Source organism: Tamandua tetradactyla, chromosome 7 (assembly GCF_023851605.1).
Source record: "Tamandua tetradactyla isolate mTamTet1 chromosome 7, mTamTet1.pri, whole genome shotgun sequence".
Lineage (NCBI taxonomy): Eukaryota > Metazoa > Chordata > Mammalia > Pilosa > Myrmecophagidae > Tamandua > Tamandua tetradactyla.
The window spans coordinates 60,753,739-60,769,063 of NC_135333.1; the positions used below are offsets into that span (position 1 = coordinate 60,753,739).

Consider the following 15,325-nt stretch of genomic DNA (forward strand, 5'->3'; position numbering starts at 1 on the left):
AGAAATGAATTTTTAAGATTTACAATAAATGACTTAGCTCAATTTTAATGTATTTTCACCATTATTTCCTTCTTGCCTTTAGCTTTAATGGTCAGAACCACAGCTGGGAGATAAGTTTCCACTCTAAGAATATGAAAGTAGTTCAAGAGGGAGATATGCAACCCCAAAGTTTAACAACAGTTGGTATATCCAAAATACAGATACATAACGTTAATCCTACCATACAGTGCAATATATAAAACCCTAGTCATTATTTTATGTTGGCTGCCAGGAGGAAGGGTAGTAAAAAGTGGTCAGAACAAATAAAATAGCTTATACATACAATTTAGTAAAAGTATTTGCTGAAACCTGATAGTTCTACAAGTAAACAGAAATTAACAAATTCCTGTTAGGACAACTAAATCACTGCTTTAATGCAAAGTTGTCACTGAAAAACACAAAGGTACTTTGGGAAGGTAAAAGAAGAAAAACTGGGCAGGCCATGGTGGCTCAGCAGGCAAGAATGCTTGCCTGCCATGCCAGAGGACCCAGGTTCGATTCCCGGTTCCTGCCCATGTAAAAATAAATAAAAAAAAAAAAAGAAGAAGAAGAAGGAAAATAATAGAGAAAAGAAGTGACACTATTCACCTAAAACAAAGCCCTAACTGCCTGAGAGATATAGAGACTACCTAGAGAAGCACATTCCCACTAAGCAATGGTAACTCACTGGCTGAAGAGCATTTGTAATGCTTTATGCAGAGGCTCTTTCAGTTCCTGTGATACTCTTTCTCCAAGATGGGCCAAGCAGTCTTCTATTGAGCTTTCTGGGTTAGCAGGGCTGAACACTGGAGAGGTATGACGGTCAAAGCCTGTGCTGGCAAAGCCTGGAGACAAGCAGAAGAAAACCTAATATAACAAACAACATCAAAAGTTGTGCTATCCTAGCTGAATGGGGTAGGGCAGGAGTCAATAAGCCACGGGTCAAATCTACCCATAGGGAATATTTGTAAGGCCAGTGAGCCAAGAATGATTCCTACATTTCAAAATTATTTTTAAAAAATAAATACTATTTCCTGAAACGTAAAAATTAAATGAAATACAAAATTCAGTGTCCATAATGGAGTTTACTGGAGCACAGCTACACTCACATTTGTTCACCTGTTGTTATAGCCATTTTCATGCTGTGGCAGCAATTGGTAGTTGTGACAGGCCAGACTAAAATATTTGCTTTCTGGTCCCTTTGTAGAAAATGTTTGCTGATTCCTTACCTAAGGCAAGCTACTAATCTCTCAATGTCTCAACTTTCTTTTCTGCAAACTGGAGATAATAATATCTACTTTGTAGGGTTAAGTTATTTAATATATATATATGAAATAAGTACGTATATAAAATATGCTGGAGGTATCACGTATCAAAAGCAAACATGTAAATCTATAATAAGCTCAGTAAAGGATAGCTATGATTATTTTCAAAAAATAAAGTTTTGTTAAAAAGGCCTGGGAAATTAAGACACCTACTATTGGGAACAAGCAAATAGTTATGCATCAGATAAAAAGGTCAGATAATCATTATAGATATTTATTTTTTCTGGAAAACAAAAATTAATAGGTCTTCAATTCATACATTAGAATGAAGCTCAGATATAGAAAACTATTCAAATGTACAGCTTAGTGAATTATCATAAAGGATATATCCTTTTGAATCACCACCCATGACAAGAACAGAACTGTCATTCACTCCAGAAGCCCTCTACATGCCCCACATTTATAGTCCCACCCCTCCCTCCAAAATAACCATGATTCCTGTTTTCAGAGTAGTTGCTTCTTTGCACTTATAATCCAGTTAGGGATATCCAAATATTATAAAAATATCCCATAAAAACAAAAACTTGGTATCTCTAGAAATCTGTTTTATTTATTAATTTTTTTTTTTTTTTTTTTTTTTTTTTTAAGGAAAGACAGAGAGAAGGAAGGAAGGATAGAAGGAAGGAAGGAAGGAAGAAAGGGAAACATCTTTTAAACATTTTCTTGTTTTATTGTATTTTGTTTTTCCGTTTTTTGTTACATGGGCTGGGGCCGGGAATCGAACCGAGGCCCTCCGGCATAGCAGGCAAGCACCTTGCCCGCTGAGCCACCGCGGCCCGCCCATTTATTAATTTTAAATTAAAAAAATACATAACAAACTCAAACATTCATAACAAATGATCATTCCATTCTACATATATAATCAGTATTCACAATCTCATCACATAGTTGCATATTCATCATCATGATAATTTCTTAGACTCTGCATCAATTCAGAAAAAGAAATAAAAAGACAATAGAAAAAAATTCATACATACCATATCTCTTATCCCTCCTTTTTACATTTATTTTTTATTTGATACATAACCACATACAAATACAAACATTCTTATATAATTCCATTCTTGTTATATAATCAATAACTCACACTATCATCACATAGTTGTATATTCACCATCATGACCACTTCTTAGAACATCTACATCAATTCAGAAAAAGCAATAAAAAGAAAACAGAAGAAAATTCACACACACCACACCCCTTACCCCTTCCCTTCACCGATCAACAGCATTTCAATCTACTAAATTTATTTGAACATTTGTTCCCCTATTATTTATTTATTTTTAATCCATATGTTTTACTTGTCCTTCAATAAGGTAGACAAAAGGAGCATCAGACACAAGGCTCTCACAACCACACAGTCACATGGCCATATCATCATATAATTATCTTCAGAAACATGGCCACCGGAGCACAGCTCCACATTTTCAGGCAGTTCCCTCCAGCCTCTCCATTACATCTTGACTAACAAGGTGATACCTATTTAATGCGTAAAAATAACCTCCAGGATAACCTCTCGTCTCTGTTTGGAATCTCTCAGCCATTGACACTGTATTTTCTCTCATTTTGCTATTCCTGTTTTTGGTCGAGAAGTTTTTCTCAATCCCTTGATGCTTAGTTCTTTGATGCACAAAAGTATTTAATTTTGAGGGGTTCCCATTTCTTTCTTTCTTTCTTCAGTGCTCTTGCTTTGGGTCTATAAAACTGCCTCCTATTATAAGATTTATAAGATATTTTCCTACATTTTCTTCTAAAAGCTTTATGGTCCTAGAGCTAATATATAAGACTTTGATCCATTTTGAGTTAATTTTTGCAGAGGGAGTAAGATATGGATTCTTTTTCATTCTTTTGCATGTGGCTATCCAGTTCTCTAGGCACCATTTATTGAAGAGATTGTTCTGTCCCAGGTGAGTTGGTTTGACTGCCTTATCAAAGATCAATTGTCCACAGATGAGTGGGTCTATATCTGAACACTCTATTCAATTCCATTGGTCAGTATATCTATCTTTATGGCAGTACCATACTGTTTTGACCACTGTAGCTTCATAGTATGCCTTAAAGTCAGGTAGCACGAGACCTCCCACTTCATTTTCCTTTCTTAGGATACTTTCAGCTATTCAGGGCACCCTGTCCTTCCAGGTAAATTCGGATATTGGTTTTCTATTTCTGAAAATTAAATTTTTGGGATTTAAATTGGTATTGCATTGAATCTGTAAATCAATTTAGGTAGACTTGACATCTTAACTCTATTTAGTCTTCATGACTGAACACGGTATGCCCTTCCATTTACTTAGGTCTCCTGTGATTTCTTTTAACAATTTCTTATAGTTTTCTTTATATAGGTCTTTTGTCTCTTTAAATTTATTCCTAAATATTTTATTCTTTTGGTTGCAATTGTAAATGGAACTTTTTTCTTGATTTCCCCCTCATATTGTTCATTACTAGTGTATTTTGTTGATCTTGTAACCTGCCACTTTGCTGTACTCATTTATTAGCTCTAGTAGTTCTGCTGTGGATTTTTGGTGGTTTTCAAAATATAATGTCATATCATCTGCAAACAGTAAGAGTTTACTTCTTCTTTTCCAATTCTGATACCTTGTATTTCTTTTTCTTGTCTAATTGCTCTGGCTAGAACTTCCAATACAGTGTTGAATAACAGTAGTAATAGTGGACATCTCTGTCTTGTTCCTGATCTTGAAGGGAAAGTTTTCAGTTTTTCCCCATTGAGGATGATGTTAGCTGTGGGCTTTTCATATATTCTCTTTATCATGTTGAGGAAGTTCCCTTCTATTCCAATCCTTTGAAGTGTTTTCAACAGGAAAGGATGTTGAATCTTGTCAAATGCCTTCTCTGCATCAATTGAGATGATCATGTGATTTTTCTGCTTTGATTTGTTGATATGGTGTATTACATTAATTGATTTTCTTGTGTTGAATCATCCTTGGATACCTAGGATGAATCCTACTTGGTCATGGTGTATAATTCTTTTAATGTGCTGCTGGATTAGATTTGCTAGAATTTTGTTGAGGATTTTTACATATATATTCATTAGAGAGATTGGTCTGCAGTTTTCTTTTCTTGTAATACCTTTGCCTAACTTTGGTAGGAGGGTAATGTTGGCTTCATAGAATGAGTTAGGTAGCTTTCCCTCCTCTTCAATTTTTTTGAAGAGCTTAAGCAGCATTGGCACTAATTCTTTCTGGAATATATATAAATATATATATATATATATATATATATATATTTATTAATTAACGGAAAAAAGAAATTAACCCAACATTTAGAAATCATACCATTCTACATATGCAATCAGTAATTCTTAACATCATCACACAGATGCATGAGCATCGTTTCTTAGTACATTTGCATCGGTTTAGAAGAACTAGCAACACAACCGAAAAAGATATAGAATGTTAATATAGAGAAAAAACTAAAAGTAATAATAGTAAAAAACAAAAAAAACAAACAAACAAAACAAAACAAAAACCTATAGCTCAGATGCAGCTTCATTCAGTGTTTTAACATGATTACTTTACAATTAGGTATTATTGTGCTGTCCATTTTTCGAGTTTTTGTATCTAGTCCTGTTGCACAGTCTGTATCCCTTCAGCTCCAATTACCCATTATCTTACCCTGTTTCTAACTCCTGCCGGACTCTGTTACCAATGACATATTCCAAGTTTATTCTCGAATGTCGATCCACATCATTGGGACCATACAGTATTTGTCTTTAAGTTTTTGGCTAGACTCACTCAGCATAATGTTCTCTAGGTCCATCCATGTTATTACATGCTTCATAAGTTTATCCTGTCTTAAAGCTGCATAATATTCCATCGTATGTATATACCACAGTTTGTTTAGCCACTCGTCTGTTGATGGACATTTTGGCTGTTTCCATCTCTTTGCAATTGTAAATAATGCTGCTATAAACATTGGTGTGCAAATGTCCGTTTGAGTTTTTGCCCTTAATTCCTTTGAGTAGATTCCCAGCAATGGTATTGCTGGGTCGTATGGCAATTCTATATTCAGCTTTTTGAGGAACCGCCAAACTGCCTTCCACAGTGGTTGCACCATTTGACATTCCCACCAACAGTGGATAAGTGTGCCTCTTTCTCCGCATCCTCTCCAGCACTTGTCATTTTCTGTTTTGTTGATAATGGCCATTCTGGTGGGTGTGAGATGATATCTCATTGTGGTTTTGATTTGCATTTCTCTAATGAGCATCTCTTCATGTGCCTTTTGGCCATTTGTATTTCCTCTTCTGAGAGGTGTCTGTTCAAGTCTTTTTCCCATTTTGTAATTGGGTTGGCTGTCTTTTTGTTGTTGAGTTGAACAATCTCTTTATAAATTCTGGATACTAGACCTCTTTCTGGAATATTTGGTGGAATTCACATGTGAAGCCATCTGGTCCTGGACTTTCCTTTTTGGGGAGCTTCTTAATGAACATTACATCCCACAACAGCAGGATACACCTTCTTCTCAAGTGCTCATGGATCATTCTCAAAGATAGACCATATGCTGGGTCACAAAGCAAGTCTCAATAAATTTAAAAAGACTGAAATCATACAAATCACTTTCTCAGATCATAAAGGAATGAAGTTGGAAATCAATAATAGGCAGAGTGCCAGAAAATTCACAAATTTGGAGGTTCAATAACATACTCTTAAACAATCAGTCGGTCAAGGAAATTACAAGAGAAGTTAATAAATATCTCAAAGCAAATGAAAATGAAAACACAACATCTGAAAATTTATGGGATGCAGCAAAGGCAGTGCTGAGAGGGAAATTTATTGCCCTAAATGCCTATATCAAAAAAGAAGATAGGACAAAATCGAGGAATTAACATCTAAAAGTTATCAATCACTTTCAAAAAATATTATTACATCCATCTAATGTTAACCTATTGCTCCTAGAAGTCTACACATTTTACAACAGAGTTAAGCATGTACTTCTTTAGAAAGCGCTTGTCTCAAAGAAAGAATTGCTGCAAAGTTCACAAATATGTTGCTGTTCTGAGTAATCGTGAGGTCTTCCATTTTATTGATCCATGTTGGGTATTATGGGATTCTGTAAATGAGTGTATTTAAGCCTTCTGTTGCTCTTTTTTCCTTCTGTAACTACTCAGAAGTCTGCTATTACCAGAATATGGACAAAGGCTTAAGAGAGAGCCAGAAATTTTAATCAGTTAAAAATATCAGTATTAGAAAAAATATATAAAAGAGAAAACTAATATTAGGTTTCTGGATTATTTGTAAATTTTTATTGGTATTCTTTCTCTATGAACTAAATACAATTTCTAAATTTTCTTCTTAAAGATTATTGGGTAAGATATGTCCATGCAAAAACTTATACATGAATATTCATAGCAGCATTAAACCTATAAGTCAAAAAGTGGAGGTATTAAACCTGTAAGTCAAAAAGTGAAAACAGGGTGGGCCACGGTGGCTCAGCAGGTAAGAATGCTTGCCTGCCATGCCCGAGGACCCGGGTTCAATTCCTGGTGCCTGCCCATGTAAAAAAAAAAAAAAAAGTGAAAACAACATAAATGTTCATTAACTGATGAATGGACAAACAAAATATCGCATACCCACACAAGGGAATGTTATTCGGCCTTATACAGGAATGAAGTCCTGATACATGCTACAACATGGATGAAACTTGAAAACATGATGCTAAATGAAAGATATCAGACACAAAAGGTGACGTAATGTTTGATTCCATTTATATGAGATGTCCAGAATAGGCTAATTCAGAGACAGAAAGTAGAATAATGGTTGCTTGGGGTAGAAGCAGTGAGAATAGGAAGTGATTGTTAATATACATGGAATTTTTTTTGGGGGGGGGTTTGAAAATGTTCTAAAATTAGACTGTAATCTATGGTTACACAACAGAGAATATACTAAAAACCAATGAACTGTATAATTTAATAGGATGGACCATACTGTATGAGAAATATATCTCAACAAAGCTGTAAAAGAAAAAATCATTAGGCAAGATATTCAACGCAGTATTACTTATGGAAGACAAGAGAGGCAAAAAAAAAACCCCCAAGTGCTGCCCTTACTCATAGGGGGACAATTGTGAAAATACTTGTTCAATCAATGGAATTTCTTGCAGTTAGTGAAATAACTACTAAAAAAGTTTATGATGCAATGTTAAGTGCAAAAAATGTGGCTACAAAATGACGAACATTACTATTGTAACTATATATAGTATGTACACAGAAAAATGAAAGCAGATTTTTTTTTTCCTTTAATGTTATAACTGGTATATAAATACATAATTACAAATCAAACCATGCTGAATGAAAAAGACCTTAAAGTGATCATTTGGCACATTACTTAATACCAAGAGCTACATCTAAACCGCTGGGTATAGCTGAGGAACTTTTATAGATATATCCCCCAGGAAAGAGAAAGGCTATCTTCTAGTCTCACCCTTAAAATTCTATGTCAATGTAAGTTATGTAATACTGAGAACACTTTACTGTAGAAAACAATAGTAATTAAACCGTACCAAAACAGAACCTACTAATTAACTAGGTAAATAAGAACAAACAGACCTTCAGAAATTTCTTTGTCCAGGGATTTTAGCTCTTCTTCAATTTCAGTTTTAACTTTTAATAGAACTTCTTGATCCACAGACAGTGAAGCTACATCTAGTTGAACTCCTGAAATCACACAAAAAAAGGTTACTATAGAAAGTGGGAGGGAGAAGTCACCAGAATCACGGCAGTATTTTAACTATTAACTCAGAAAGCACAAAATCAAAACTCATTATCAAGAGTAGACCTACTGGGGTGGGGGACATTTTTATTTTTTTAAGTTAAAAAAATAGCCTTGGGTGGGCCATGGTGGCTCAGCAGGCAGAGTTCTCACCTGCCACACTGAAGACCCAGGATCAATTCCTGGTACCTGCCCATGTTTTAAAAAAAAAAAGCCTTAGTAGAAGTATTTGGTCTGTTTACTAGGTGTGAAGTCTGTTAAGTATACAAAAGAATGGGATGAGCCTACATCTTTCCAGATGTTTCTGTCAGGAACAGGGAAAAAGAGCAGAACTTTCAGAAATACAAGAGGTTGGGAAAGGACTGGTCATTGAGTTCTCTCCATCTGTACACAATGTATTCTTTTGGGGGTGTTGTGGGGGTGGTATGGGCTGGGAACTGAACCCAGTTTCCGGCATGGCAGGCAAGCATTCTACCACTAAACCACCCATACACCCATTACATGATATTTTGGTAGTGGGAAAAAGTGTTCATTCCCCCACTTACTAAATCCTTTGAGTTAGGATTATGATCTCCACTTCATAGGTAGGAAATTTGACGTACAGGGAAGTTAAGTGCCCAAGGACACATGGACAGCAAGTGGCAGAGCTGGGACGCAAACTCAGGCAATCTAGCTTTAGTGTCTGGGCACTACACTACTCTACATTATCTCAAAATGCTTTAAAATGTGGGCTATATAAAAATCAAACACAGCCCCAAATCAAGAACTGCCTCTATAATAACAATATTCTAATCACAGTAGTTCTTACTTAGGCGTTTTAAAATCTCTGCCTCAGAGAATTGAATAAAATAATGGTCCGTCATCTCAGAGGTTCTGCAAGTAATTTCAGAGCATTCAAGGGCCCCAGGGAAATCAATCAAGAAGAGTAATCGAAGAGACGTGAGGGAAGAAGAAAAAAAGTGAAGAAAAATTAGTATTCAAAGAATAGAATAGAAAGGAGATGAGAAAAGTTCTCCAGAAGGTCAAAAGTGGGTAAATTTTGGATGCAGCAGTATGGTTCCATTCATAGGTTTAAAAAGCTTACATAGGAAGCTCAAATTCTAGTTACCTTGTAAAAAATATTCTTTCTTCAGTAGATAAACTTCATTTCTTGTTTCAAACAATTTCAGATAGTAGAGGAAAGACTTTCATTTGAATAAGAAATTTCTGATATAACAAAGTCAGATCAACCTACATTCAACAGAATCTGCATTCCTGGGACACAGGTCAGAGTCACAAACACACCAAATATACTGGCTTGGTTTCAAATGAAGGAATTCAAGGAAGTCAGGATGCTGCTGGGCCATTCTAGGAATCTGGATCACACAAGGTTATCTGAACACCCAAGGATGTTTGAACCAGATATTTAATGATCAAACTGGCTAAAGAGGAGTAATTTAATGTTTCCCTGAAGACATGAGACAAGGGGTTGTGAGTGGCAGCAAAATTGCGACCTCGGTATAAGAGAAAGCCCTATGATCAACTATACTCTTCTTTGCAAGACTTCCAGCAAAGAGAAGCAACATAGCTTGGGCGACCAAGTGTGTATGTACCTGTAACTCATTCACTCACTGGAAAAGCATTTACTGAATACCTGCTATTTATCAGGTGTTGTCCTGAGCATGCTAAGTAGCACAAAAATGAGGAAGACTGTTTCCGTCAAGCTATTTATAGTCTTAAGGAGTTTAGGAGGGGCAAGAAAACCAAACATTTGTCTTAAAAGGCACCTACTACTTAATAGGCAGTGTGCAAAAAATTTCATCCATTTTATTTTACTTAACTTTCATATCACTCCTATGAGGGATGAAATAATAGCTCCACCTAAAGAAGAGGAAGCTGTGATATGGATAGCTCCTCCACAGCAATGAAGGAACTGTGATTTGAACCCAGGTCAATGTAATTACAACACCATCAAGTCATACTGTGGTCACATCATCTTCTATTGTTGTGTGACCTTTGCTAGAGCTAAGCCATATAAAGGAAGGAAATATTTCAGAAACATTCTTGACCTAGTAAAGGAGACCTGACAGGTTGTCTAGATCAGTAATAATGTATTCTGATACTGACAGTCATGGCTCTTTAATTTACTCTTCATGCAATCCTCAGCCCAAGTGAAGGTCTATTATCATTAACAGCCTTAAACTCTCTAACATAAGCAAATTCTGAATATATCAAAGTACTAGGTACAAGTTATTCTCATGCAGTAAAAGGAAAATCAAGGGCAGGCCACGGTGGCTCAGCAGGCAAGAATGCTTACCTGCCAAGCCAGAGGACCCGGGTTCGATTCCCGGTGCCTGCCCATGTAAAACAGACAAACAAATAAATAAATAAGGAAAATCAAGGTCTCGGTCTTTAGATGGAATAGAAAACAAAGGAAAAGAGTCTGAAGGAGAAAATTAGACCAAATACTTGACAATTTACTAACATTTTCTGCTTCCGATATTTGGAGACATTCATTATTTCATCTAAAACACTGAATCCAAGTCTAATACCCTTCCCACTCAGAATATAGTTATAGATACATTTCTGGTACTTTTTCAGTTGGTCACATCACTGTTTTCTACCACCAAGTTCTCAAAAATTAGGATAAGCCTTTTGTGTGGCATTATAATTTTTTGCAAGCAAATTTAAAAACTCTGAATTTAAAGGTAAGCTTATATATATTTAGGCTAAGAAACTTGATTATTCTGTTATCTGTGGATTTTTAAAACACTACTTGTGCCAGTTTGAAACTATTATATACTCTAGAAAAGCCATGTTTTAATTTTGATTCCATCTTGTGAAGGCAGCTGTTTCTTTTAATACTGATTTAACAATGGAGGCAAGAATCTTTTGATTAGAAGATCTCCATGGAGATATGACATACCCAATTGTGGATGTTAACTTTTGATTAGATGGACATGTGACCCCACCCATTTCAGTGGGTCATGATTAGATCAACGGAATCCTTTAAAAGAGGGAATATTTTGGAGAAAGGACTGAGCTGACAGAAATGACAAGGAGCCTATAGAAACAACAGAGCTGACACAGAGAGAGCCAACAAAAAGTTCAGGGATGACAGAGAGCAGAGACACGAATGTCTGGAGATGCTTGGGGCCCAGCAGACATTGCCATGTGCTTTCCCATGAGATGTTAAGCAACTCAGAACCTGGTGAGAACCAAGAGAAGCCAAGAGATAAAGTCAGTCCCAGAGAAGCAAAGTGAGGAAACCCCAATGGATAGAAACTGAAAACAATGGAGCCCAGGAGCCCAGCAGATGCCAGCCACATGACTTTCCAGCTGATAGAGCTGTTCCAGAGAGTATCAGCCTTTCTTGACTGAAGGTAACCTCTTGCTGGTGCCTTAATTTGGACACTTTCACTTAATTAGAACTGTAAGCTTGTAACTTATTAAATTCTCCTTTTTAAAAGCCATTGTAGTTTTGGTGTGTCACATTCTGGCAGCTAGTAAGCTAACATATCACTGAAAACAAAAGTTTAAACATTTCTATATGTCAGAGATACTGTGATTCATTTCCAGCTTCTGAAGTTTGCAAAAATAAGATTCTTGGGGGACACAAAAAAAATTTCCTTAGGTATTTCTAGCTGAAGAGCATCACCCTTCAATGTCATGATTAGCACATACTTTGCTTAATATTTCACTTATTTTGCCTCATAAATACTGTAGATGAAACGAAGAAGCAATAGATAAAAACTTTAAAATATTACATAAACAATCTATTATGCAAAAATTAGAGTGTCCTAGACAGTAAATGGCCAGAAAACATGTGAAAGATGCTTAAATTCATTAGCCACTAGGGTAATGCAAATCAAAACCACAAGATACCATTTAGAACTCCTAGAATAGCTACTATTAAAAAAAAAGAAAGAAAATTATAAGTATTAGAGAGGAAGTGGAGAACTAATATTCATTCATTGCTGTGTCAATGTAAAATAGTGTAGTAAGACAGTTTGACACTTCCTCAAAAAGTTAAGTATAGAATTACCATATGATCCAGCAATCCCACTCATAAGTACATACCAAAAACAAAACAAAACAAAAAAAAACCTGAGCAAGGACTCAAACAGATAATTGTACACCAATGTTCATAATTAGTCACAACTGCCAAAAGACAGAAGCAATCCAAAAGTCCATAGACTGATGAACGGATAAACAAAATGTGGGATATACAAACAATGGAATATTATCCAGGATTAAAAAGGAATGAATTTCTGATACATGCGATGACATGCAGATACGTGAAGACATCATGTTAAGTAAACTAAGCCAGACACTAAAGGATAAATATTGTACTATCTCATGATATGAAATAATTAGAATAAGCAAACTCACAGAGTCAGAATCTAGAATAAAGGATACAGGGTATGAGTAGGAAACAGGAAGTTAAGGCTTAAAAGTGCAGAGCTGTCTGTTTGGGTCAATGGAAAAGTTTTGGCAATAAATGGTGGTGCTGGTAGCACAACATTGTAAATGTAATTAACAGCAATGAATGATACATATTTGAACAGATTAAAGGGAAATTTTAGTTTATATATATGGTACTAGTAAAAAAAAAAGTTTTTAACCCATGGAATTGCACAAGACAAACAGTGAACCCTAAGTTAAACACCAGACTATTATAAAAATGTGCTTTTATCAATTATAACAAAAACTCCAAACCAATGCAAGATTTTAATAACAGGATGACATATGGGAATGTTGTATTTTATGCTTGTTCTGTAACACACTACTTCTTTACAAAATGAATTAAAAAGTTATGAGACAAAGATATGATATATTAATAAAAGCAACAACCTACTGAGAAGATATAATGATTATAAGCATGTAAGCAACAAATCACAGAGCCCCGAAATACATAAAGCAAGCACTGGAAAAACTGAGGGAGAAATAGTTTTACAATAATGGTTGGATATATCAATTTAAGACAGGACTTGAACAATATGATAAGCAAACTAGACCTAACAGACATAGAACACTATACCAACAATAGCAGAATACACAACCTTTTAAAGTGAATCAATGCAAACAAAAGTTGGTTCTTTGAACATATCAAGAAAATTAACTAAACTTTAGCTGGACTGACAGAGAAAAAAATGAGGATACAAATAACTAAAATGCAAAATGAAAGGGAGAAACAGCATTATCAGTTTCTTAAAAAGTGACAAAAACAATTATTATATGATTCAGCCATTTCATTCCCATGCATCTTCCCAAGGGAAATGAAAGCATATGTACACTCAAATATCTGTACATGAATGTTCATAGCAGCATTATTCATAATAACTGAAAGGTGGAAACAACTTAAACGCCCATCAACAGGAAATGGGTAAATGAAACGTGGTGGACCCATAGAATAGAATATTTGGCAACAAAAAGGAATGAACTACAGATAAGTACAACAAAGGGGAACATTGTGCTAAGTTTAAAAAGTCAGATACATCGAGCAGATTGAAATGCTAGCAGTCAATGAGAGGGAGGAGTAAGAGGTATGGTATGTATGAATTTTTTCTTTTTTTTGATGGAGAGATGCAAATGTTCAAAAAAATTAGCATGATGAAAGCACAACTACGTGATGATATTGTGAACCACTAACTGTATACCACGTATACAGTGTTTGTATGTCAAGAATGTTTCTATATTTGTTAAGGTTTACAGTAAAAGAAAAAGGCACAGAAGATTACATATTGCATGATCCCATGTATGAGTGATGGAAGAGTTCTGAAACTGACGGATTTTAGTGATGATTACACAACTGTATAAATTTACTAAAGCTCAATGGACCATACACTTAAAATGGGTAAATTTTATGGGATATAAATTATGCCTGAATACTACTTTTAAAAATTAAAAAAAAAAAATGAAAGGGAGGAGGACATAACCATTGATACTATAAAATTAATATGGTTATAAGAGAATACTACAAACAATTGTATGCTAACAAATGAGACAATCTAGAGGAAATGAGTAAGTTCCTAGAAACACACAACTAATATAAACTGACTCAAGAAAAAATAGTCTAAACTGGTTGATAAAAAGTAAAGAAATTGAATCAGCAATCAAAAACTTTCCAACAACAACAACTACTAAATAACCAGAAACAGTACAGAACAGCTCCTGGAGCCACAACAGTGACCAAACACACAGAGTACCCTAGTCTGGACCAGCTGTAATGGCTGCGAGCCTCCCTAGAACCGTGATTTTCCCAAGGCAGGGCGGCAGGCTGCTGGCGCCCATCCCCCACAGGATGCTTCCCAGAGGGGAAAGGAAAGAGACTTTAACAGCAGCAGGGGCTGAGCCCAACCAAACACCAATTGTGGCATTAATTAACAAATTCTGAAGACTAAAAATAGGCCCCCAGCTCAGGTGAACCTGGTCAAAGCGGAGGTCACTCATTGGACTAACAGAAAAAGAAAAAAAGAAAAGAAACACAGGTTTTTGTGGCTGTGTTTCTACAAAGGTTTGGCTGCCTCTAGATTCAGCAGCAGGACTTCTCAGGCTGCAACTGCCCCAGGCACAGAAGAAATAAGCTGTCTCAGGGCTTGTCTGGAACCTGTGCCTTCCCCAGGGGAGCGGTGAAGCCCAACTCACGTGGAATTCCTCCCTTTTGGAATTCAGACACCAGGGCTTGGTAATCTGAAGCCATTAAAACCAGCCTACAACCTCTGCTCTGTCTCCACCACGCCCCAGGAGGGACAGTTCGCAACAGTTAAAGGTACCACATCACCTTATGCTGGTGGGACCTGCAGGCAGACAAGCGCCACATACTGGGCAGGGTAAGAAAAAGAGTCTAGAGACATCACAGGAAAGTCTTTCAACCTGCTAGGTCTCACCCTCAGGGAAAACCGACACAGGTGACTCTTTCCTCCTGATAGGAGGCCAGTTTTGTCTGGGAAAATCCGGCTGGGGTATATAATACCTATGTAGACCCCCCAAGGGTGGGGAGAAAAAGGCACCATACGAGCAGGGCAAGAAACAAGAAAACAAGAACTGAAAAATTCTCCTCTGTCAAACAAAACCTAAGCTAGAGATCCAAAAAAAGCTGAACTGAATGTCAAAGAACAGATAGACAACAAATTCATCCAGCAAGAAAACCCAAGGTAAAAGAAGTGAAAGCAATCTCCAGAATAAACTAGTTAAGGTAGTTAAATGTCTAGACACCAGCAAAAAATAAAAAATCACACCAGAAAAATTGAAGATATGTCCCAGTCAAAGGAACAA

The 15,325-nt window shown here is 36.1% G+C and overlaps 1 protein-coding gene across 5 annotated transcripts in view; it reads right to left on the reverse strand.

Annotated features, from left to right (window-relative positions):
* The window catches only part of BCL2L13 (BCL2 like 13), a 123,357-nt gene that overhangs the window by 67,002 nt on the left and 41,030 nt on the right, over positions 1 to 15,325 (reverse strand). For all 5 annotated transcript variants that reach the window (XM_077169558.1, XM_077169555.1, XM_077169556.1 and 2 more), the window contains exons 3-4: positions 7,906 to 8,013; positions 707 to 863 (exon numbers count right to left, since the gene is read on the reverse strand). In XM_077169558.1, coding sequence (XP_077025673.1) covers positions 707 to 863; positions 7,906 to 8,013 — 265 coding nt within the window. The remainder of the gene's footprint in view (positions 1 to 706; positions 864 to 7,905; positions 8,014 to 15,325) is intronic.